Below are 25,461 nucleotides of genomic sequence, written 5' to 3' on the forward strand. Positions count from 1 at the left end.
ATCCTCGGAGTCCATGGACAGGGGTGGGGTAGTGGTGGCGGCCCCTACTAGAATTGCATGCAGCTCAGGGTAGAAGCAGCATGTCTGGGGCTCTGTCCCGGAGCGTCCGTTTGATTCTTTGGTTTTCTGGTACACTTGTCTGAGCTCCTTAAGTTTCATGCGGCACTGTGTTGTGTCCCTGATGTAGCCTCTGTCCCTCATGGCGTCTGAGATTTTTTGAAATGTTTTGGCATTTTGTCTTTTGGAACGTAGTTCTGATAGCACGGATTCCTCTCCCCATACAGCGATCAGATTCAGTACCTCCCGTTCGGTCCATGCTGGAGCACTTTTTCGATTCTGGGACTGCATGGTCACCTGTGCTGATGAGCTTGCCTGGCCAAACAGGAAATGAGATTCAAAAGTTCCCGGGGCTTTTCCTGAACACCTGGCCAGTGCATCCGAGTTCAGAGTGCTGTCCAGAGTGGTCACAATGGTGCACTGTGGGATAGCTCCGAAGGCCAATACCTTCGAATTGCGTCCACACTAACCCTAATTTGAAACGGCGATGTCTATTTCAGCGCTAATCCCATCGTTGGGGAGGAGTACAGAGATCGGTTTTAAGAGCCCTTTATGACGAAAAAATGGCTTCGTTGTGTGGACGGGTAGAGGGTTAATTCGGATTTAATGCTGCTAAATCTGACAAACTCGTAGTGTAGCCCAGGCCTCAGAATATCCAATAGACATCCCAAGAGAGTGCCCTAATCATAGGGCTATAGGCTCAGTCTCTCTCCAACTGGAGTTGTTCCACTTTGTATTAATAATATTAAGGGGGGGGGCAGAGAGAAGGGGAGAGAGCATTCATGCAAGGGAGAACATTGTGTCTATAACCCAGTGATCAGGATACTCAACAGATGTGTGGGAGATCCCAGTCCAAGTCTCTGCTCTGAATTAGCCAGAGCAGGGACTTGAACTTAGATCTCCCACAACCCAGCTGAGTGTCCTAATCACTGAACAATTGGATATTATGGAGGTGGGGTGTGTGCATGCCTCTCTCGCTTGAAATTCTATCCTAGACAAATGTTTTGTTGAAATCAATATGTTTCCACAAAAAGTTTTTGGTTTTGACAAATTGGATTTTCCTATGAAAAATGTTTTGTAAAAAATTCCCGAGTTCTAATCCCAGCCTTCTTTCTCTCTCCCTATTTTTAAAATTATGTTGTTGGATCCATCTTTTCTACTGGGCTCCATAAATCCACTTTAAAACTCAAACACCTAAATTTTATATTGCACTCTAAAGTATATTCAAGCTCCAAGGCTCAAGATTTAAAGTGAAAGTGGTCAACTCCCTGAGGAAAAACAGGTGAACCACATAATAGACTTTATTGAATAGGTAAAAGTAACAAAATGCCAGAAACTTGTGAGGATTCTCAAGAAGAATGAATTTTAACTATGAATCTTGACGGAACCTTTATTCACCCACTACTGGTAGTTATTCTCTCACTACAGGTTTTATTTTTTCAGCTTTAAGAGTTGAGAGTGTGTTTAGTGCTCATAACAATAAAGACTAACAAAACCTTGAGACTTGGATAGCGCAGAGAGGATTGTGCCGCAAGCTGCAGCTGCAGCAACATGCAGGGCATGCACACAGCAAGCACATCCAGCCACTGGATGGAAGAACACTAATTATCCAAGTCTGTTCTTGTGTCTGCCCTTTAATAGTCAAATACAACAAGTTTGAGTAATTTATACAGGTTGAACCTCTCTAGTCCGGTACCCTCAGGACCTGACCGGTGCCAAACCAGAGAATTTGCTGAACCACGGGAGGTCAATATTGTAGTGTACAGGTCTCTTTTTATTTTTATCTCGCTGAGGCAAATAAACGGAACAACGCTTGCAACGCTGCCTAGCCAAGGCTTACCAGCTCTCTTCATAACAAAGTGTTAGTGTTATTACACACTTTTACTGTATTGGCATTCTGACTTATGTTAAGTAGTTCCTTATTACAAACAAACAAAGTTCTTTACAACATCTGAAAACAGTTTCCTAATAAAATAATTTGTAAATGAATATATTTTCCTGTAGATTTCAATACATACATTTACAAAGAAACCAAATTCTGATGGAAAAATTACAGATGCAAAAATATCAATGAAGGAAGATATATAACATAACAATATTAAATAGGAAATTACTTTCAACGTACGTCTTTGGGAAATGTAGGTAAGAGATAGGTTTAATAAAGGGGGATGGAATAACTTGCTCTTGGGTGTCACCTTGTATTTCATTTAGAAGTGTGGTTGTGCAGCCTAGGAAGAAGTAGAAGTAACAGTTGCTGAGGTTTCAGACACCGATACTTTGTTCTTTTTCCTCAGTTTACTTTTCACTTTGTTCCATATGTTTATTTCATACATTTGCATTATAAATGCAACAAAGATGATGCCTCCTACTAATACAGCTGTTACTGTGCTAACAAGATATCGTCCTGGGAAGGCCAGAGGAGCATCATCAACATAAATCTGCAACAGAAAACATTTAACATATCCTTACATTGTCTTAGTCTAACAATTAAAATACTAACACAAAGTTTTAACACTTCCTATTTATTATTTGTTAATAGTGTTAGTGTCCTCAACAAAGAGAAAGAAAAGGGAGATTGTTCCCTGGGAGCAGAAAATCATAGGACCCAGTTCTGCTCCATTGAAATCAGCAGAAGTTTTGCCATTGCTTCAATGGGACCAATGTTGGGGATTAAATTAGACAAACTAAAGAGTTCAGATATAATATTTTGGACTATATAAAAGTGGTCTAACTTCAGATTATGCACATGCCTTCTTACTTTGATGTAACATATCCTGGGTCTGATTCATTCCTGACATGACTCCACAAAAGAAGTTATACCAGGGATGAGTTTGGTTAGTATACTCTAGACTATCATCTTCTGTGAAGCATTATTTTGCATTTGTTATGCTCAGGACAGTCTTTTGTACAATATAAAAGGAAATACTTTTCTCCTACAGAGAACACTGATTTTAGATATTATTATAAGGACCATTAAGTCCTTTAATGCAGTGGTTTTCAAACTGTGGGTCACAACCCAGTACTGGGTCATGGAATGTAAGGCACTGGGTTGCGGCGGCTCTGGTCAGCACCACTAACCTGGCCGTTAAAAGTCCTGTCAGCGGTGCTGCCCAGCTAAGGCAGGCTGGTTCCTACGTGTTCTGACACCGCGCTATGCCCTGGAAGCGGTCAGCAGCAGATCTGGCTCCTAGGCGGGGGTGTGTGTGCGCGAGTGTGCACGCATGTGTGCGCGCGCACGGGGCTCCACGCGTTGTCCCACCCCAAGCACCAGCTCCGCACTCCCATTGGCTGATTCCTGGTCAATGGGAGCTGGATGAAGGCAGTGCCTGCAGGCAAGAGCTGCGTGGAGCCACTTGTGGTCCTCCGCCTAGGAGCCGGACCTGCTGCTGGCTGCTTCCAGGGTGCAGTGCAGTCCGCAGTACTAGGACAGGCAGGAAGCCTGCCTTAGCACCCCTGCTGCACTGCTGATCGGGAGCCACCCGAGGTAAGCCCACACCCCAATCCCCAGTCCTGAGCCCCCCCAAACCTGGAGCCCCTTCCTTCACCCCAAACCCCTCATCCCTGGCCCCACCCCAGAGCCTGCACCTCCAGCCCAGATACCTGACCCCCTCCCACACCCCAACCCTCTGCCCCAGCCCTGAGCCCCTCCCACACCCCAAACCCCTCTGCCCCAGCTCCACTGGCTCACGGGCATCAACAATTTTCTTCAACTAGGTCGCCAGAAAAAAAAGTTTGAAAAGCACGGCTTTATTGAATGTAATTTGCCATGGCTATGGCTGTAAATATATTCTAGCAATTGCTTCCGTGAAATAAGAGTCCACACTTTAAAAAAAAAAACAAAAAAAACAAAAAAAACACAGCAATCCTTTTACATAAAACTCCATGCTTTCATCCTTTTACTAGTTAGTTAATGTTTGTTAAGATCTTTGAAGTTGTGAAACAGTCTCTCTTAAACAAGTATAATATTTCTTTACACTCATCTCTCATAAAAGTGGTTTCCTTGGCTAAATATTACATTATCTCTTCTTTCATCATCAGCTTCCTCTTAGAAATTCTGCTTAGCCTATGGTTCATCTTGACCAGCTACATAGAGGTAAAATTACATTTTGACATGACCCTACTAGGACTTTACAATGTGTTACCTATCTTACTGTAAAAAACATACCTATTTTTCCAATGCGTCATTGATGCCTATCAAATCCAAACTATAATTCTTAAAGTTATAAAAGCTGTTGCTATCTAATCTGCCCACGTAAGTATTTCTAACACACTCATGACCATAATATCCAAGCACAAATTTATGGTTAGTAAATAAAACCATCTTTCTGGGTATTCCATCCCTGAAATTGCTTCATTTCTCTAACCATCTGCATTGGAAGACCTGCAAAACTGCCCTAAAAACTTAGTTCTTAATCAAGCAGTGCCATGAACTGAACTGCGTTAGGAACATAGCAACAGATTGTACTCATGATCTGAAACCCTCTCTGCTTTGCCCTTTCTTCCTGACTGTCATCACCACCACCACCAGCCTCCTCATTGCTCACCAACCTGGTCATCTTTGATTCTTTCCTTTCTCTTAACCTGCACATCAAGGCTATGTCCAAACCCTGCCACTTCTGCCTCCATCACATTTCCAAAATCTGAACATTTCTTTCTGCGCTAATGCTCTCAGCATCTTCCATGTTCATTACTGCAATCTCTTTTTCTCTGGCCTCCCTCATACTCAAATCAGCCCCCACCTCTCCCCAGTCTGTACAAAAAGCAACTGCTAATGTCCATCTTCCTTGGCCACTGCTTTGACCACATCATCATCCCTTCTTTGGATCCTTCCTACCATGGGGCCCTCACTTACAGGGGTGCTGGAACAATTTGTATAGTGCGGGTGCTGAGAGCCATTGAACCAAACTGTCAACCCTGTATATGATGGAAACCACTTCAAGCCAGGGGGTGCAGCAGCACCCCCAGCACTCCTAGTTCCAGAACCTATGCTCACTTAGCCACTGAATCAAGTTCAAGTTTCTTGTTCTTCCTTTCAAGACCAGCTATGGATCTCCCTCTCCCTACCTATCTGCTCTGGTCTCTGATTGCATTACTCTCTGCCTCTTCCAGTGATGCCAGCTTCAATGTCTCATTCAGCTTGTCAGACAGATTTCTATACACCGTCTTCCATTTTGTTCTTTAAACAGGGAATGCTCTTCCTGAGCTGATTCATAAAGCCACTCCTCATCCCTTCTTACAAATCTCTCTCCTAGACCCATCCCTGTCACAACACCTACAACAAATATTCCAGCATAGAACAGCTAGGTTCAAAACTCGGGGGAAGCACAGTCAGACGATGGAGTGGGGATGTGGGGGAATGTACTTTTGTAAATAAAAACAATTATGTAGAATTTCTGCAGAATCATAGAAATGTAGGACTGGAAGAGACCTCAAGAGGTCATCTAGTCCAGTGCCCTGCCCTCAAGCCAGGACTACGTAATAACTAAACAATTCCTGATGGGTGTTTGTCTAACCTGTTCTTAAAAACCTCCAGTGATGGAGGTTCCACAACCTCCCTTGGCAATTTGTTCCACTGCTTAACTACCCTGACAGTTAGGAAGATTTTCATAATGTCTAACCTAAACCGCCCTTGCTATTACTTCTTGTTCTATCCTCAGAGATTAACTAGAACAATTTTTCACCTTCCTTCTAACAGTTTTCAAGTACATAAAAGTTTATCATGTCCCCCTCAGTCTTCCCTTTTCCAGACTAAAGAAACCAATTTTTGTCAATCTTTCCGCATAGATCATGTTTTCTAGATCTTTAATCATTTTTCTCTCTTCTCTGGACTTTCTCCAATTTGTCCACATCTTTCCTGAAATGTGGCACCCAGAACTGGACACAATACTCCAGTTGAGGCCTTATCAGCATGGAGAAGAGCAGAAGAATTACTTCTTGTGTCTTGTTTACAACATTCCTGCTAATACATCCCAGAATGAAGTTTGCTTTTTTTACAACAGTGTTGCACTGTTGACTCATATTTAGCTTGTGATCCACTATAACCCCAGATTCCTTTCCTAGCTAGTCATTTCCCATTTTGTATTTGTGCAACGGATTCTTCCTTCCTAAATGGAGTATTTTGCATTTGTCCTTATTGACTTTCATCCTATTTACTTCAGACCATTTCTCCAGTTTCTCCAGACCATTTTGAATTTTAATCCTATCCTCCAAAGCACTTGCAACCCCTCCCAGCTTGGTGTCATCCACAAACTTTACAAGTGTACTCTCAATGCCATTATCTAAATCATTGATGAAGATATTGAACAGAACTGGAGCCAGTGGGACCCCACTTGACATGGGCTTCCAGCTTGACTGTGAACCACTGATAACTACTCTCTGGGAATGGTTGTCCTACTAGTTATGCACCCACTTTATAGTAGCTCCATCTAGATTGCATTTCCCTAGTTTGTTTATGAGAAGGTCATGCGAGACAGTATCAAAAGCCTTACTAAAATCAAGATATACCACATCTACTGCTTTCCCCCCATCCACAAGGCTTGTTACTCTGTCAAAGAAAGCTATTGGGTTGGTTTGACATGATTTGTTCTTGACAAATCCATTATGACTGTTCCTTATCACCTCCTTATTTTCTAGGTGTTTTCAAATTGATTGATTGATTATTTGCTCCATTATCTTTCCAGGTACTGAAGTTAAGCTGACTGGTCTGTAATTCTCTGGGTTGTCCTTATTCCCCCTTTTATAGCCTGGCACTATATTTGCCTTCTTTCAGTCCTCTGGAATCTTTCTCATCTTACATGAGTTTTCAAAGGTAATTGCTAATGGCTCAGATATCTCCTCAGTTAGCTCTTTGAGCATGCTAAGATGTATTTCATCAGGCCCTAGTTTAAGACATCTAGCTTGTCTTGGGGTATGTCTTCACTACCCTCTGGATCGGTGGGCAGCGATCGATCCAGCAGGGATTGATTTATCGTGTCTAGTCTAGACGTGATAAATCGACCCGAGTGCTCTCCCGTTGACTCCTGTACTCCAGCACCGTGAGAGGTGCAGGCAAAGTTGATGGGGGAGCGGCAGCAGTCGACTCACCGCGGTGGAGACACCATGGTAAGTTGATCTAAGTACGTTGACTTCAGCTCCTTTATTCACGTAGCTGAAGTTGCGTAACTTAGATCAATCCCCCCCCACCCCCACGAGTGTAGAGGAGGGCTAAGTAATTTTTAACTTGTTCTTTCCCTAGTTTAGCCTCAGATCCTACCTCATTTTCACTGATGTTCACTATGTTAGATGTCCAATTGTTACTATCCTTTTGGGTGAAAACTGAAACAAAGAAGTCATTTAGCACTTCTGCTATTTCCACATTTTCTGTTATTGTCTGTCCTTACTCATTGAGTAACAGGCCTACCCTGTCCTTGGTCTTCCTCTTGCTTCTAATATATTTGCAGAATGTTTTCTTGTTGCCCTATATGTCTCTAGCTAGTTTAATCTCATTTGGTGCCTTGGCCTTTTAAAATTTTGCTTGTGTTGTGTGTTCATATTCCTCCTTTGTAATTTGACCTAGTTTCCACTTTTTGTAGGACTCTTTTTTGAGTTTCAGACAATTAAAGATCTGCTAGGAGAGCCAGGATGGTCTCTTTCCATACTTCCTATCTTTGCTGCACAGCGGGATAGTTTACTCTTGTGCCCTTAATAATGTCTCCTTGAAAAAGCACCAACTCTCTCAAACTGTTTTTCTCCTTAGACTTGCTTCCCATAGGATCTTATCGACCAACTCTCTGAGTTTGCTAAAGTCTACCTTTATTGTGGTGTTTTCCCTCCTACCATTCCTTAGAATCATGAACTGTACCAATTCATGATCACTTTCAAATTTCCACTTTCAAATTCTCAGCCAGTTCCTCCCTATTCGTCAAAATCAAATCTATAACAGCCTCTCCCCTAGTTGCTTTCTCCACCTTCTGAAATGAAAAATTGTCTCCAGTGTATTCCAAGAACTTGTTGGATAATCTGTGCCCTGCTGTATTATTCTCCCAAACAGATGTCTGTGAAATTAAAATCCTCCATCACCACCAAGTCCTGTGCTTTGAATGTTAGTTGTTTAAAAAAAGTCTCATCCACCTCTTTTTCTTGAATAAGTAGTCTATAGTGGACCCCCTACCATGACATCACCCTTGTTTTTTTTAACCTCTTTTACCCAGGGACTTTCAACAAGTCCATCTCCTGTTTCCATCTCAAACTCAGTCTGAGTGTATATATCTTTGATATACAAGGTAACACCTTCTTCCTTTTTCCCCTGCCTGTCCTTCCTGAGTAAGCTATACCCTTCTACACCAAATATTCATGTGTATTATTTCACCAAGTCTCTTATATACACCCTCTCTCCCCTCCCTTAATATATCACTTGTCTTCTTTGACTGTGGAGCAGGGATTATGTATCTATTGAATAGATTTGTATATCACTCAGCATAATGGAGCCTTGATCCTGATTTGGGCCTCTAGGCGCTAATGTTGCCCCTCTGTAAGATAGGGATAATGATATTGACCTTTTCTTAAAGTGCTTTGATATCAGCTGCCTCAGCAATAGCATTCCACTTGGAGGGCTCTCTGCAGATGTGGGCATCTGCAAGTGGGAATGTAACCCCTGTGTCTAATAGGGAGATATCTCTTTAAAAGACCCATTGCGGGAGGTAGGAGTGAGTTGTGTCTGGGTCATTGTTGCTAGGCAGATTTAGCACTCCACATCCAGAAGCTTCTGGATTTGGGTGTGGAAGTTTTGGGTATGCTCCAACAGGTTCCCTGTTGCTGGGGTCAGACTCCATGAGGGCAAGCAGTCAGGGCAGCTGCTTTACAAAGGGACATGTCCCCTGTGTGAGCTGAGAGAAGCTGAGCCCAGGAGTAGAAAGCAGGCTGTTGCAGCAGGTTAGTGATATTGTTAATCCTCAAACAGGGAAACATGGGCAATGTTAATTATAGCAAATTAATTATAGGAAATTGGGAGGGAAAAATAACTTCTATTTTAGTTGTATGCTTTGAATGTTGTTTTGATTTTAGCCAAACTGTTCTAGTTAAATTGTCTCAACTAGTCTGATTCACCAACTTTTCTTTAAATGTAGTAATGGGGAAAGTGTCATTTATATTTTGCTATTCTCAGTTTTGTATTTTCTTTTAACATGGTTTTCTTTAAATCTATACACTTAACTGAGTGATTGGTTAATCAGTTAGCTGACTAGCTAACAGTGCTTTCAGCAGAAGAAGAGTCTGCATAGATTCCAACTAAGATTCCTAGAAGCAAGTGGAGGGATGTGTAGATTTGGTGATTAAAGACTGAGACTTAGGTGAACTAAACCTAACCCTTTGGGGACTGAACTGTTCCAATCTTAATTTGTTTTCTTTATTTATGTTTATGTATAACTGTGAAGATAATGGCTATTTTATAATCCACAGACATGTTATGCTGTAAAAGTGAGATTATTTGTTTCTTTATCATAAGATTTTATAAAGTTATTTAATTAAATTCATTTCTTTAGTTCCTTTTGGGACTTGAATGTGGGGAGATTCACCCTTTGCAATCCTTGCTGAAAATCCTTAGAGACTGAACTCTGGGTCTGTAGTTACTTTTCTATGGGAGTTGGGGTTTTTAGGCATTGGAGAACGGCAATGAAGTGAACTCTAGCCCACCCAAGGGTTACAGGAAGGGGACTGGAGATTGTTTTAATTTGCATTCATTAACTTTCCATGTCTTTTGTAATCCCTTTTGAAGTGTGAATTCTGGGAATGGATAGGCCAGGCACCATACTGATCAGGGAGCCAGGACAGAGTGGCAGGAGTCTCAGACCTGTTGCAGAGAAGTAGTGACTTAGTACGGATGGGACAGTGTTACCATTCAATATCTGCTTTCTTCCTCTGGCTTAGGACCACCAAAAGTGGAATGGCCAGCTATATCAGGAAGCTGAAACTCACTTTTTTTGCCAATATCTACTTCCTGTTAATTTGCTCAGTCACTTGGAATCTGGTCATCCTCAGCTGCCATCGTACAATTCCTATATACCTCCTTTGGAGAGCTGCAAGGCCCAGCAACTTCCACAAAATGCTGTGGAAATTTTGGACTCCGGGACACATCTGAGGAAGACCAGTTGTGTGAATGGCAGAATGTGGGGGCAGTATCCCTGTTCTACAGAATGTGTAAATCCAAGTTTAGCAAGTACACCTTTTGTGATAGCTCTTGTCTTTCATTTGAAATGCTGTGATCATTTTTTTTAAAGTGACATCTGTTGAAATTATGGGCTATTTACTGTACCTGAAATTCATCAAGTAGATTACAAAAGGAGACTCCAGGAATAGTTGCTACCCTGAAATGAAAAAGCTCAGACCCCTGTGAAAACAAAACAATAGCAGCATTGATGGAATTTTTGTTTTAAGAACAAAATTTGTTTCATTAAAGAAAATACATATTGAAGGCCCTGTTGAGCAGAAACATGTACAGAAAGCATTTTCAGCTGGTTCCTTGAAACTCTTTTGCAGTTTTGCATGCAAAGTTGGCAAAAGTAAGAGCAACTAGTGAGGGACAAACCTATCTTGCTTGCAGATCAAGTAAGGCAGGGGATTAAATTGGGGCCATCGGGGGGCCAACAATCTTCCTCTAAGTGTGTGATTTCTTGATTGTGGTGTGCATCAACCTTAAATTGATAAGGACTGGGGAGCAGACCATGAGGAGCGCTACTGCAAACTGCATGTTTTCTCCATAGGTTGCTCCTAAAATCCAGAGGGTCATCTTCATTTCCCTCCTTATCAGAGAAGACTCAGCAGCAGGACAGCATGGGGGCAAAGGGAACAGAATACTCTTGCCTACTTCCAATTCCACTTCAGAACAGCTGATGTGGAAATCAAAAGACTGGGTATTTCCAAATCTCATTAGCATACTAGAACAAATTAGTGTTTTTTACATTTTGAAGGTGCAGAGGACATGGGTTCTGCTGCTCCAAAACATGTAGAGCAGATTGCTCTCAGAAAGTGGCATCTCTAAGTGGATTTACTCGGAAATTAGGCCATAACTGGTCCCCTGAATACTTCACTAGGAGACGCCAATGTTGGTTTCTAACTTCTGAAAGAAGTTAAATGAAAAACCAAGTGCTAAATTTAGCCCTGGTATAAATGGCCATAAGTTCATTGGAGTTACACCTGTGCTGAATTTGGCCCATAATCTTTCATACAGAAGAAAAGCGTAGGACTCTCCCAAACACACCAAAATCTTTCAAAATTTAATTTTTAAGCAGTGCTTAATATTGTTTATTTTAATATTTTGATTGAAAACTTTAGAAGAAAGCAAAAAAGCTAAAATACGCAAAGCATATTTTTAATAAAATGCTACTGTATTTTAATAAAATTATTTTAAAAAGCATTTTGGAAGAAAGGGCTGCTAGAGTACTAGAAAGGAGAGTGGTTTGAGCATTTTCCATCAGAATGATTTTTCAACTGAAAACAAAAATAAAATATTATGCCAATATTTTTGATTTTCCATAGAAAAAATGAAATGACATTTTTTGGAGTCAATTTAACCAGATTTAGAATATTTTGTTTACTGAACTGACCCAAAATGTTTCACTTCAGATCAGTTAATAAAATATTTAAACTGCATTTCCCTAGCACTTGGCCTTATGGGAGTTGTAGGCTGGGTTCCCTGGAAGACTACATCTCCCACAATGCAATGTGGATCCAGCTCACCGAGCTAGGGAAATGAATTTAACGTTGATCTGACTTGAAAGAAGCTTTCGGGTCATTTCAGCAAAACCAGATGAAACATTTAGACTTCAGAAATGTCAAATGTTTTGATTCTATCAAAAATGAAAAATGTTGAAATGAAACATTTTGAAATTTCTGCAGTGAAAATTTTCAGAATTTCCATTCAGCAAAAAATACAGAAATATCAATGTTTCAGCCTATTTTAGGATTAAAACAAATGTTTTCAAAATTTTAAGGCCAGAAGGGACTGCTGTGATCATTTAGTTTGACCTCCTGCATAATACAAGTCATAGAACTTCCCCCAAAATTTCTTATGGGATGGAACTGAAATTCCAAATTTTGCTCAGCTCTAATATGCAGTTTTGATATTTAAAAGTTTAGGCAAAATATTCCAAAGTGGCTTCTAAAGACTATACCCAGAATTTTGTATACCAGGAGCAATTTAGAGGCTTACTAAAACTGCTTAGAAAACAATCTATGGATAGATTAGATTAGATAGATAAAATAGATTAGATTGATAGATCAAATATGCCCTTATTTAGTAATCAGTATTTTTTCCAAAGGAACATATTGGTGACTGCATATACAACAGGCTGGTTAAGTAAGTGATGGTAAGATCTTGAACAAGACATATAAAGTAACAGTCAAAAGGATCATATGTGAAACTACCACCAAATACTTTCTCTACTATCTAAAGTATCAGCACCTTTAAAGGCTACATATGGTATGTTCATAAGGTATAAAAGACAGTTTATCCAAACTACAGATGGGTCTGATCTATGAACTGGTGTGCTTGGATCTGGGTTTTATACAGAAAGGAAGTTTGGATTCAGATCAGAACTTCCTCAGAGTTGAATGGTGTTTGGATATGTAGTTTCGATTCATGCCCATTTTTGTCCAAAATATTTCATAGATTCATAGATATTTAGGTCAGAAGGGACCATTATGATCATCTAGTCTGACCTCCTGCACAACGCAGGCCACAGAATTTCACCCACCACTCCCACAAAAAAAAAAAATTATTATTTATTTTTATCTGAAAAAAAACCCCAAAAAACAAAAGCAAAACCACTTACATATATGTTTAGGGCTAGGGCTTCTGGATTATACAGTGTATTGTTGAGTTTATCCGCTAAATATTCTCTCATTTTTAACATGCTTGGTGTTTCGTTGGTACCTGTAAAACAGTAGAATAAGTCAATTTTTTCTTTCCCCCACATTTTTAAATAATTCCATTTTCTATATTACAGGTAGTTGGTAATATAGGTTCTGTGACTAACAGACAGCCAAGGGAAGAGGAGTGTTTTAGCCCATTTAGTCTAAAGGCCTACCCTTTGTGAGATGGTGAGAGCTTCCTGTGAGATGCTAAATACCATGACCTTCCATTAAAGAATGGGAGCTGGGGGCACTCAGTACTGTGAGAGGTTCTCAGAATCTTGTAGGATCCAGCCTTTATGTAGTTTTGATCACTCACCTATCCTTGAGTTTCTGAGCATCACAGAGAAAGGATAATCAGCACAATTTTTAGCCTCCTTGCTAAAAATAAATAAATAAATAAAAATTCTCCCTTTTCTTGAAAAATTTCCCTGTATCCACAAAAACATACAGACTGGGGATTCCAATTATATAATATTACAAAAAGCAAAATAAAGGAACATACTTTAAGGTTGCTGTGACAGATAGTGCAACTGCATGCAATATCTTTGGGGACCATATTGTATTAAGTTTACAAATGTTTATGTATCATTGTAGGCCAAAGATTGTATGCAACTCCATGGGGCAAGATTATCAGAGTTCCTCTAGGAACTCAGAACAGGTGTGTGTGTGAGATCACAACAGTCCCACAGATTGTAAACAGCTCCAGAGGAGTACTCTCTAATGGGGTGGTTTGCATATACTGGTTTAGGGCTGAGTTTAAAAAGACTTGTGTGTCTCTCTTGCATTTAATTCAAAAAATGGTCAGGACCTTGGGTCCTAGAGAGGACCCCAGCCCTTGCTGAAAAGTTGGAAAGACTTTGGCTTACTAGGGCCCCATAAAATTGCTAGTTGATTCCTGGAACGTTCAGTGCGTGTTTAAATCTGTTCATTGATTCTGTATATGTTTTGTCTGTGATACTTTTGGCTAAGAATAAATGTACTTTGCTTTGGAAGAGCTGTGTGGTCACTGGTAAAAACATTGTCCTTGGACAATGCTGGCCATTAGGTGACCTGGCCTGCTGGGGATTTCATAGTGGATGGCATGGGCTGTGCAGCCTTAAAACCCTTTGTCAGGAGGGAGAAAGAGGCATCAGTTTCCACCTCAGAGACGTGATGGCTGGGAGCCTGAAATCTTACGTGAGTGCTCTTGAGGGACCATGGAGCGGAAATACAGGTGCAGTTATCCTGAAACTCTGACAGTTGCTACAGATGACAACTTCAAACTAGAGGGTTATTGTCAAGGTTCCCTCCCCACTCTGAACTCTAGGGTACAGATGTGGGGACCTGCATGAAAGACCCCCTAAGCTTATTCTTACCAGCTTAGGTTAAAACTTCCCCAAGGCACAGATTTCTTTCTTGCCTTGGGAACCAGCTTAGGTTAAAACCTGGTACGCTGCCACCACCAAGCGATTTAACAAAGAATCCAGGAAGAGACCACTTGGAGAAGTCTTCCCCCAAAATATCCCCCCAAACCCTTACACCCCCTTTCCTGGGGAGGCTTGAGAATAAACAAGATGAGCATAAACCAGCCTTGGATTTTTAAGATCCTAAAAACCCAACTAGATTCTTAAAAAACAGAACTTTATTAGAAGAACAAAACAAAGATAAAAGAAACACTCTGTAAGATTAGAATGGAAGATAATCTCACAGGCAGTCAGATTCAGAACATAGAGAATCCCTCTAGGCAAAACCTTAAGTTACAAAAAGACACAAAAACAGGAATACATATTCCCTCCAGCACAGCGAATTTACAAGCCAAAACAAAGAAAACCTAACGCATTTTCTAGCTAGATTACTTACTAACTTTACAGGAGTTGAAGGGCTTGCATCCTTGATCTGTTCCCGGCAAAGGTATCACACAGACAGACAAAAGCCTTCCCCCCCGCCCACCTCCAGACTTGAAAGTATCTTGTCCCCTCATTGGTCATTTTGGGTCAGGTGCCAGCGAGGTTACCTTAGCTTCTTAACCCTTTACAGGTGAAAGGATTTTGCCTCTGGCCAGGAGGGATTTTATAGCACTGTATACAGAAAAGTGGTTACCCTTCCCTTTATATTTATGACACGCCCCGCAAATCACAGATAGGGTGAAACACTGGCTGTGATTTCTTCCTGGAGCTCTAGGAAGAAACAGAGTTAATAAGACACATACATCTCCACATATACTACATCTCCACATATACTACAACTTGTATAAAGACTAACAATATTTTCCGCATCTCAAGGACGATTTTAGCCAGTTGATTCTGGGAAGCTTTCATGGGAAAGTGCATCAGCCACTTTGTTAGAAGCTCCTGAAATGCGTTGTGTGTCGAAATCAACATCTTGGAGAGCTAAACTCCACCAAAGAAGTTTTTTGTTATTTCCCTTGGCGGCATGAAGCCACTGTAGCGGAGCATGGTCGGTTTGCAGGTGGAAACGCCGTTCCCAAATGTATTGGTGTAGCTTTTCCAGAGCGTAGACAATGGCGTAACATTCCTTTTCACTGATTGACCAGTGGCTTTCCCTCTCAGACAGCTTCTTGCTGAGAAACACGACAGGATAGAATTCTTGATTTGGTGCTTCCTGCATTAAGACTGCTCCCACACCACGCTCGGACGCATCTGTGGTTACTAGGAAAGGTTTGTCAAAGTCTGGGGCCCTTAGCACAGGGTCAGATATGAGTTTCGCTTTAAGCTGGTTAAAGGCCTTCTGACACTCTTCAGTCCACTCAACTGCATTTGGCTGTTCCTTTTTGGTTAGGTCTGTCAGTGGGGCGGCGATTTGTCTGTATTGTGGTACAAATCGCCTGTAATATCCGGCCAAGCCTAAGGAGGATTGGACCTGTTTCTGTGGCTTTGGGACAGGCCACTTTTGGATAGCATCCACTTTGGCCTGTACGGGGTTGATAGTTCCTTGACCCACGTAGTGCCCATCTTTAAAAAAGGGAAGAAGGAGGATCCTGGGAACTACAGGCCAGTCAGCCTGACCTCGGTCCCTGGGAAAATCATGGAGCAGGTCCTCAAGGAATCAATGCTGAAGCACTTAGAGGAGAGGAAAGTAATCAGGAACAGTCAGCATGGATTCACCAAGGGCAAGTCATGCCTGACTAATCTAATTGCCTTCTATGACAAGATAATGGGCTCTGTGGATGAAGGGAAAGCAGTGGACGTGTTGTTCCTTGACTTTAGCAAAGCTTTTGACACTGTCTCCCACAGTATTCTTGCCAGCAAGTTAAAGAAGTATGGGCTAGATGAATGGACTATAAGGTGGATAGAAAGCTGGCTAGATTGTCGGGCTCAACGGGTAGTGATCAATGGCTCCATGTCTAGTTGGCAGCCGGTATCAAGCGGAGTGCCCCAAGGGTCGGTCCTGGGGCCAGTTTTGTTCAATATCTTCAAATGATCTGGAGGATGGTGTGGATTGCACCTCAGCAAGTTTGCAGATGACACTAAACTGGGAGGAGAAGTAGATACGCTGGAGGATAGGGATAGGATACAGAGAGACCTAGACAAATTGGAGGATTGGGCCAAAAGAAATCTGATGAGGTTCAACAAGGACAAGTGCAGAGTCCTGCACTTAGGACGGAAGAATCCAATGCACCCCTACAGACTAGGGACCGAATGGCTTGGCAGCAGTTCTGCAGAAAAGGACCTAGGGGTTACAGTGGACGAGAAGCTGGATAGGAGTCAACAGTGTGCCCTTGTTTCCAAGAAGGCCAATGGCATTTTGGGATGTATAAGTAGGGGCATTGCCAGCAGATCGAGGGATGTGATCGTTCCCCTCTATTCGACACTGGTGAGGCCTCATCTGGAGTACTGTGTCCAGTTTTGGGCCCCACACTACAAGAAGGATGTGGAAAAACTGGAAAGAGTCCAGCGGAGGGCAACAAAAATGATTAGGGGACTGGAACACATGAGTTATGAGGAGAGGCTGAGGGAACTGGGGATGTTTAGTCTATGGAAGAGAAGAATGAGGGGGGATTTGATAGCTGCTTTCAACTACCTGAAAGGGGGTTCCAAAGGGGATGGCTCTAGACTGTTCTCAGTGGTAGCAGATGACAGAACAAGGAGTAATGGTCTCAACTTGCAGTGGGGGAGATTTAGGTTGGATACTAGGAAAAACTTTTTCACCAGGAGGGTGGTGAAACACTGGAATGCATTACCTAGGGAAGTGGTGGAATCTCCTTCCTTAGAAGTTTTTAAGGTCAGGCTTGACAAAGCCCTGGCTGGGATGATTTAATTGGGGATCAGTCCTGCTCTGAGCAGGGGATTGGACTAGATGACCTCCTGAGGTCCCTTCCAACCCTGATATTCTATGATTCTATAAGGTAAGTCACTCTGTTTAGGTCTATTTGACACTTCTTAGCCTTAACGTTAGTCCTGCCTCCCTTATGCGCTCAAAGACTTTTTGTAGATGTTCCAGGTGTTCTGCCCAGGAATCCGAAAATATGGCCACATTGTGAAGGTAGGCGACTGCATATTCTCCCAATCCCGCTAGGAGACCATCTACAAGTTTTTGGAAGGTGGCGGGTGCATTCCGCAGCCCGAAAGGGAGCACATTAAATTCATACAGCCCAGCATGTATGATGAAGGCTGACGTTTCCTTGGCAGATTCATCTAGCGGTACCTGCCAATACCCCTTGGTTAAGTCCAAGATAGAGATGCACAGGGCCCGTCCCAGTTTCTCCAATAGTTTATCTGTGCGTGCCATTGGATAGTTGCCTGGGCAAGTTACAGCATTTAAGCTTATGGTAGTCCATGCAAAAATGTATCTCCCAATTTGGTTTGGGAACTAGAACCACTGGAGTTGCCCAAGCACTGCCAGAGGAGCGGATTACACCCACCTGTAGCATATCCTGGACCTCCTGTTCTATAGCAGTTTTAGCCTGAGGAGACACCCGGTAAGGTTGGGCTCTAATTCGGTGAGCATTACCTGTGTCAATGGAGTGGTATGCCCATTCAGTCAGTCCTGGGGTGGCTGAGAACACTGGCTCGTAGCTAGTGCACAGCTCCTTGATCTGCTGTCGCTGCCTACACCCACAGGTCATGGAGAGGTTCACCTCTTCCACGCCACCAGCACTTTTCCCTTCATAGTAGACACCTTCAGGCCACTCAGCATCATCTCCTCCCTGGGCTGTAAACTGACAAACCTTTAATTCTCTGGAATAAAAGAGCTTTAAAGAATTAATATAGTACACCTTAGGCTTTTGGTTGGAGGTGGGGAATGCTATGAGATAATTAACAGCTCCCAGGCGCTCTTGGACCGTGAATGGCTCTTCCCACAACGCTTCCATTTTATGGGCCTGGAGCGCCTTTAAGACCATGACCTGGTCCCCTACTTTGAAGGAACGCTCTCTGGCATGTTTATCATACCAGGCTTTTTGCTCTTTTTGAGCATCTTTTTGGTTTTCTCTAGCAAGGGCTAAAGAGGTTCGGAGGGTGTTTTGTAGGTTGGTTACAAAGTCCAGAATGTTAGTTCCTAGAGAAGGTGTAAACCCCTCCCATTGCTGCTTCACCAACTGTAATGGCCCCTTAACCTCACGGCCGTATACAAGTTCAAATGGTGAAAACCCTAAACTGGGATGTGGTACAGCTCTGTAGGCAAAGAGCAACTGCTGCAACACTAGGTCCCAATCATTGGAGTGCTTATTTACGAATTTAAGTATCATGGCCCACAAAGTTCCATTAAACTTCTCTACCAGGCCATTTGTTTGATGGCGGTAAGGGGTGGCAACCAAGTAGTTCACCCCATGAGCTTCCCAAAGGCTTTCCATGGTTCCTGCCAGGAAATTAGTTCCTGCATCTGTAAGGATGTCGGAGAGCCAAGCTACCCTGGCAAAAATGTTTGTCAGTGCCTGGCACGCACTTTTAGCCCTGGTGTTGCTTCGAGCTACTGTTTCCGGCCATCGGGTGGCAAAATCCATGAAAGTCAGTATGTACTGCTTTCCTCTTGGGGTCTTTTTCGGAAAAGGACCCAGAATATCCACAGCTACTCACTGAAATGGAACCTCAATGATGGGGAGTGGCTTGAGAGGGGCTTTGACCTGGTCTTGGGGTTTTCCCATTCTTTGGCACACCTCACAAGACTGGACGTAGGTAGAAACATCCTTGCCCATTCCCTCCCAGTGGAATCACTTTCCCAAATGGTCTTTGGTTCTGTTCACCCCAGCATGGCCAGTAGGATGATCGTGGGCTAAGCTTAAGAGCTTTACCCGGTACTTAGTTGGAACTACCAACTGTCTCTGAGGATGCAAGTCTTCCTGGTGTCCACCAGAAAGAGTTTCCTTGTATAAAAGTCCTTTTTCTACAACAAACCTGGATCGATTAGAAGAGCTGAGAGGCGGTGCGTTGCTCCGTGCCACAGTACAAGCTCTCTGGAGGCTTTCATCTGCTTCCTGTTCGGTCTGGAACTGTTCCCTTGATGCTGGAGACATCAGTTCCTCATTGGATTGTGGACCTGGGCTTGGTCCCTCTGGAAGCGATGCAGGTGATGGGGCTGTTTCCGTTGACTGTGACCCGCTCTCCGCTGGTGCACTATGTTGGGGTTCAGGCTCCGGCTGAGCCTCTTATGTAGGGTTATCGGCTGCCAGTGCAGGTTTGGTGGGGCCCTCTGGTGTTGGGGTTGCAAGCACTGGATTCAGTGCTGGCAATGGTTCTGGTTGTTCCACCGGTTCCAGTTCTGGGACTGGCTCTGTCTGGGTCTCTGTGACTGGATCCACTACTGCTGTTGCAGATGTTGGCATGGGGTCCGGTTCCATCACCTCTGACTGGGTCCTGGTAGAATTCTCCAGAACAGAGCTAGGTGTGACAGCTTGCTTAGCCTGGCTGCGGGTGACCATTCCCACCCTCTTGGCTAGCTTCACATGATTGTCCAAGTCTTCCCCCAACAGCATGGGGATGAGATAATCATCATAGACTGCAAAAGTCCACGTTCCTGAGCAGCCCTTGTACTGGACCGGCAAGTTGGCTGTAGACAAGTCAAAAGAGTTTGACTTGAAGGGTTGAATAGTCACTAGGACCTCTGGGTCGATTAAATTGGGATCCACTAAGGAAGCGTGGATAGCCGACACTTGTGCTCCGTTGTCCCTTCACGCTGTAAAGCTTCTTCTCTCCCACACTCACAGTTTCCCTCTGATCTGAGGGTATCTGGGAGGCATCTGGGCCTGAGGACCTTTGGTGGGACCCTGGTGTAATGAACTGTAATCTGTTGGGGTTCTTGGGGCAGTTGGCCTTTACATGCCCCGGCTCATTACATTTAAAACATTGCCCAGCTGACTGGTCACTGGGGTGAGGTGGGTTGCTGGAGAACAGTGTGGTGAGACGATAAGGTGTCTGGGGTTTTTCTTGGGGTGTAGTCGGCGCTTTGGGTTGCTCCTGGTAGTAGGGTGTGGTCTGAGGGTGTCCCTTCTGGTACTGCTCAAACTGCGATCAGCGTTGTTTCTCTCTCCTCCCTCCACCCATTTTGTTCTGGTTTGCCCTGCCTCTCTGGTGGTCTGGGACTGCTCATATTGATCAGCATAAGAAGCAAGACTTCCTGCTGAGTCCATTTTCTTATCCCATAAATGCTGTTTTATGTCATCCTTGGACATATTCAGGAATTGCTCCTGTATCATCAAATCCCGCATTCCTCCAAAGCTAGTTACATCCTGTCCTTTGAGCCATTTATCAAACAGATCTGTCATCTGGTTTACACAAGCCACATTACTTAGTCCAGGCCCTCTCTTAAGGGCTCTAAATTTTACTCTGTAAGTTTCAGGCATAACTTGAAATTGTTTTAAAACCAAATCCTTGAATTTATCATAGTCAGAAGCCTCATCAATAGGCATCTTGTTGAATATGTCCAGAGCTCTTCCAGTCAATTTTGCGACCAATGTGGTCATCTTGTGAGCGTCAGAAATTTTATGGAGTGTGCACAGTCTCTCAAAGGTGAGAAAATATTCAGCAATATCACTGGATTCATCATACTTTGGACATAGTCGCTCTCATTTGTGGATTGTTGGGAAGGATTGTTAGGGTTATTCGGTATATTCTGCAGAGCCCTTGCCTTCTCTATCTCCAGCGCATGCTTCCTCTCCTTTTCCCTCTCCATTTCTTTTTCCTCCATAGCTCTCCTGTGGGCAGCCTCCTCTGTCTTAGCCCTGGCTTTTTCTTTTTCTTTTTTTTTTCCTCCATAGCTCTCCTGTGGGCAGCCTCTTGGGTAGCATCTTCTGTCTTTGCCCTGGCTTTTTCTTTCTCTATGTCGAGTCATTTTAATTCGACCAGTCTCTGGTGTTCCTTTTCTTTCTCTTCTGCTTCCAGTCTGGTTATCTCCAGTTTCTGTTGGGCATTGATTTCTGTCATCTTAGCCCCTCTGTTTTTAACCTAGCTATTCTGGAGAGTGAGAAGAAAAAAACCTGGCTTGTAAAATTTGCCGTGCTGTAACCTGATACCTTTGTCTCTGATAGCTGTTCCCAGCCTACAGAAAAATCCTTTTGTTAAAACCACTAACACCTCTGCCCCCAGGCAAAGAGACAGAAAAAACTCTAACTGCTTTCAATTAAAAAAACAAAACAAAAACAACCTCTTCAGGTCTGTGCTTTTGGTTCAAAATTATCTCTGGTTCAAAATGATCCCACCTCTCTGCCACCATGTCAAGGTTCCCTCTCCACTCTAGAGTACAGATGTGGGGACCCGCATGAAAGACCCCCTAAGCTTATTCTTACCAGCTTAGGTTAAAACTTCCCCAAGACACAGATTTCTTTCTTGCCTTGGGAACCAGCTTAGGTTAAAACCTGGTACGCTGCCACCACCAAGCGATTTAACAAAGAATCCAGGAAGAGACCACTTGGAGAAGTCTTCCCCCAAAATATTCCCCCAAGCCCTTACACCCCCTTTCCTGGGGAGGCTTGAGAATAAACAAGATGAGCACAAACTAGCCTTGGATTTTTAAGACCCTAAAAACCCAACCAGATTCTTAAAAAAACAGAACTTTATTAGAAGAACAAAACAAAGATAAAAGAAACACTCTAAGATTAGAATGGAAGATAATCTCACAGGCAGTCAGATTCAGAACATAGAGAATCCCTCTAGGCAAAACCTTAAGTTACAAAAAGACACAAAAACAGGAATACACATTCCCTCCAGCACAGCGAATTTACAAGCCAAAACAAAGAAAACCTAACGCATTTTCTAGCTAGATTACTTACTAACTTTACAGGAGTTGAAGGGCTTGCATCCTTGATCTGTTCCCGGCAAAGGTATCACACAGACAGACAAAAGCCTTCCCCCCCGCCCACCTCCAGACTTGAAAGTATCTTGTCCCCTCATTGGTCATTTTGGGTCAGGTGCCAGCGAGGTTACCTTAGCTTCTTAACTCTTTACAGGTGAAAGGATTTTGCCTCTGGCCAGAAGGGATTGTATAGCACTGTATACAGAAAGGTGGTTACCCTTCCCTTTATATTTATGACAGTTATACACTTTATTGCTTATATAGGCTAAGCTGTATACCGAATAAGAGCAGCATATTAAACTGCTAGGATATGTGTGCCACCATAAAGATTCCTCTGCCTGCAGCACCAAATGGGAACTCTGAGGGGTGGATTTTCCTCTCACTTACACAGTGGAAATCAGGCTTTCAGGTTTTCTGATTTTCAATAGGGTTCTTCCCTCTGATGGCTACAGCATTCCCTGAAATGTTGGAATTGATTGGCTATGTGGCAACACAAACCTTCAAACCAAAGCTTATGTGATTTCTAAGGACCCAGCAGGATTGTCTGTTGAAGCAGGTGTGGGAGTGGCAAGAATGCAGTCTCTGTCTTGAACCTGAATGTCCTGGCCTCGTAGAGCACCACCCTCTGAGGATCCCACGTGCTTTCCAGGCCTGAGGGAATCCACCCTGCCATCCATGTAGGTGGGGGAAGGGATAGCTCAGTGGTTTCAGCATTGGCCTGCTAAACCCAGATTGTGAGTTCAATCCTTGAGGGGGCCATTTAGGGATCTGGGGCAAAAATTGTTTGGGGATTGGTCCTGCTTTGAACAGGGGGTAGGACTAGATGACCTGAGGTCCCTTCCAACCCTGATATTCTATGATTCTAGGCCAACAGGAGATAGGAAAATAAGATTCATTACAGACAGTTCCTGCTACTTTGAGCCCTCCTGCTCCTCAGTCTGTCCCTGATCTTCCCACCACTCAGACTTGCAATCTCCATGCTGCCTTTTACTCCATCATGTCACCTAGGGCTAGGCTGCTATTGAATCCTCTCTGTTCTCCATCCCCACCCCTCAACCTCTGCTCCCTGTCTTGGTCATCTCTTCATTTGAGTCCTGCAGCCCTCTCTTCTCTGGCCTCAGGGCCTCTGCTCTTGCTCCCCGCAGCTTAGCTAAAATGCTGCTGCTAAAATTACCTTCTTCCCTTGCCACTCTGCTCATGCCACTCATTTTTTTTAGATCCCTGCACTGCCCTCCCTGGCACTCCTGCATCAAGGTCAGACTTCTCTTCACCTGCTAGGCCCTATCCAGCTCCACTCCCTCCTGCATCTCCTCATGCTCCCCCCTCACTCACCCAAGCCTCTCTCCTTACCACCCCTTTGTATCCTCCCCATCACCTCTATACCCCCTTCTGTGCAGAAGTCTGTCCGTAGTCCCGTATGTCATGTGACTGCACCTCCTCCTTTTACACCCTCCTCCCTGGAGCTCACCACTTCCAACAGTGCCTCTGGAGAGATTCTTACATACATTGTTACAGACAAGCAAGAAGAAATGCCAGAGAGTTGAGTGTAAGCTGCGTCACCTGATATTTCTCTCAATTTCTTTTAATTTATAATACGGTGCCTCAATTTTAATGAATAATAATAATATTTTTGTTGCTCATTAGGAATACATGCTTCTTTATAGACAAAGAGAAAAATATGGTTCCTGCCCTGAGGAGGTTAGAAAATAAATTATATTGATACTCCAATGAATAACAACAAATCATAGTGAAGTAGGAAAGCAAGAGAAATAACAGAAAACAAGGGAAAGGGAATAATATTCTTGAAGGAGCATTATTTTATTATTTATATACAACAGTTCTCAATCAATGCTCAGAAGGTTGGTTCCCAGGTATTTTGCTACTATATATGGCCCAAACAGAAATGATTTATGGCGATTTTGTTCAATTGTTTCTTTTAGAAATGGTAATGGATTAACCTAGGCAGCATATATGGTTGATTATACTCTGGGTCCTAATTTGGACAAATTTAAATCCTTCTGTTCTAATATTATGAAGGTATTTTTTATTTGATTACAATTGCTCTCAGAGAACCAAATCAGAGTCAGGACCCATTGGACTAGGCACAGTACAAATACACATAAAGCCAGCGTCCCTGCCTTGAACAGCTTGCATAATTTTTAAATTTGAAGATCCATGGGTGAAATCCTGGTCTCATTGACGTCAGTGTGAATTTTGCCATTGACTTCTATTGGATCAAAAATTCAATAGCTCCAACCCTGCAGTACCTTGTTCAAGTAAAACTCCCATAGTCTTCAATGTGTCTGTGGAAGGAGACTGCCCAATTGGGTCCTATGAGACATTTTAAATGTTAGGGGGTTGAATCCTGCTCCCATTTAAGTCAATGGTAAACGAGTGGAAAGAACCAGCAAACCAGCCTGGCTGGGGTTTTATATTTTCCTCTTGCATCTTTTACCCTGTCTTTTTAACAGTGGAACGTCTTGGCTGAGAGAAATCAGACAATGCTCAGTATCACAACCCTCTGCTGTCCTACTTGACCACTGAGACAGATCTGGTACATACATCAGGGTCTAAGCAGGAGTCCTTGCCTGAATCCATTAAGAAAATAGATGAGAAAGGAAAGGTAAACTTCCAGCAGAAATGCCCATTTAGAGAGAATTTTTACAGATCTTAACATTTGTTCTTAGCCTTGTCTGTTATCAAAAAAACTTTTCTGCAAATCCTTTATCCATACCTGCAACTTCCCAGTTTGTCCTATGGTTAACCTCTGTGACTGTTACAAAAAAAGGAGATACCAGTGGTATATATTCATTCTCACTGTCAACTCTGAAATGGACTGGAAGTCTTGTAACTGGATACTTCATCCTCAAAGCCTAAAATTGAAGGTGCATATTACTATTTAGTTAAATTTAAAATAAGATTGTGTTGCTTCTTTAATTCACTCATTAAACATTGAAGCCTCACCTTAATGAGGGTGTCTATCCCATTCAGATGAACAAAGGTTAACGGGTCTGAGAGCTCAATTAGCCCACCCTGATGCACCTGGAGGATCTGTCAGAGTTGATTTGTTATTAGACCAAGCTGGGGATAAGCAGATAAAAGAAGGAACTGAAAGCTAGCAGGGAGGATCCCAGACAGAGAAACCAGGAGAGAAAAGGTAGTGAGTTCTCTCTGTCTGGGAAGGGCATGGGGAAAGCAGATGGAAAAATCTACACGGATGGAATTAATCCCAGCGGTGGACCCTGGAAAGGCAGCATGGCACAGAGGAGTCCTGAAGGAGCGGTGCTCAAG

General features: G+C 43.0%; 1 protein-coding gene across 1 annotated transcript in view; it reads right to left on the reverse strand.

Moving 5' to 3' along the window:
• Window positions 1–2,285: 2,285 nt before the first annotated feature.
• The window catches only part of CATSPERB (cation channel sperm associated auxiliary subunit beta), a 99,990-nt gene continuing 76,814 nt past the window's right edge, over window positions 2,286–25,461 (reverse strand). The window contains exons 23-26 of the mRNA XM_043549755.1: window positions 24,905–25,043; window positions 12,864–12,964; window positions 10,346–10,420; window positions 2,286–2,495 (exon numbers count right to left, since the gene is read on the reverse strand). Of these exons, the coding sequence (XP_043405690.1) occupies window positions 2,286–2,495; window positions 10,346–10,420; window positions 12,864–12,964; window positions 24,905–25,043 (525 nt within the window). The remainder of the gene's footprint in view (window positions 2,496–10,345; window positions 10,421–12,863; window positions 12,965–24,904; window positions 25,044–25,461) is intronic.

The sequence above is a fragment of the Chelonia mydas genome, chromosome 6, assembly GCF_015237465.2.
Source record: "Chelonia mydas isolate rCheMyd1 chromosome 6, rCheMyd1.pri.v2, whole genome shotgun sequence".
Taxonomy (NCBI): domain Eukaryota; kingdom Metazoa; phylum Chordata; order Testudines; family Cheloniidae; genus Chelonia; species Chelonia mydas.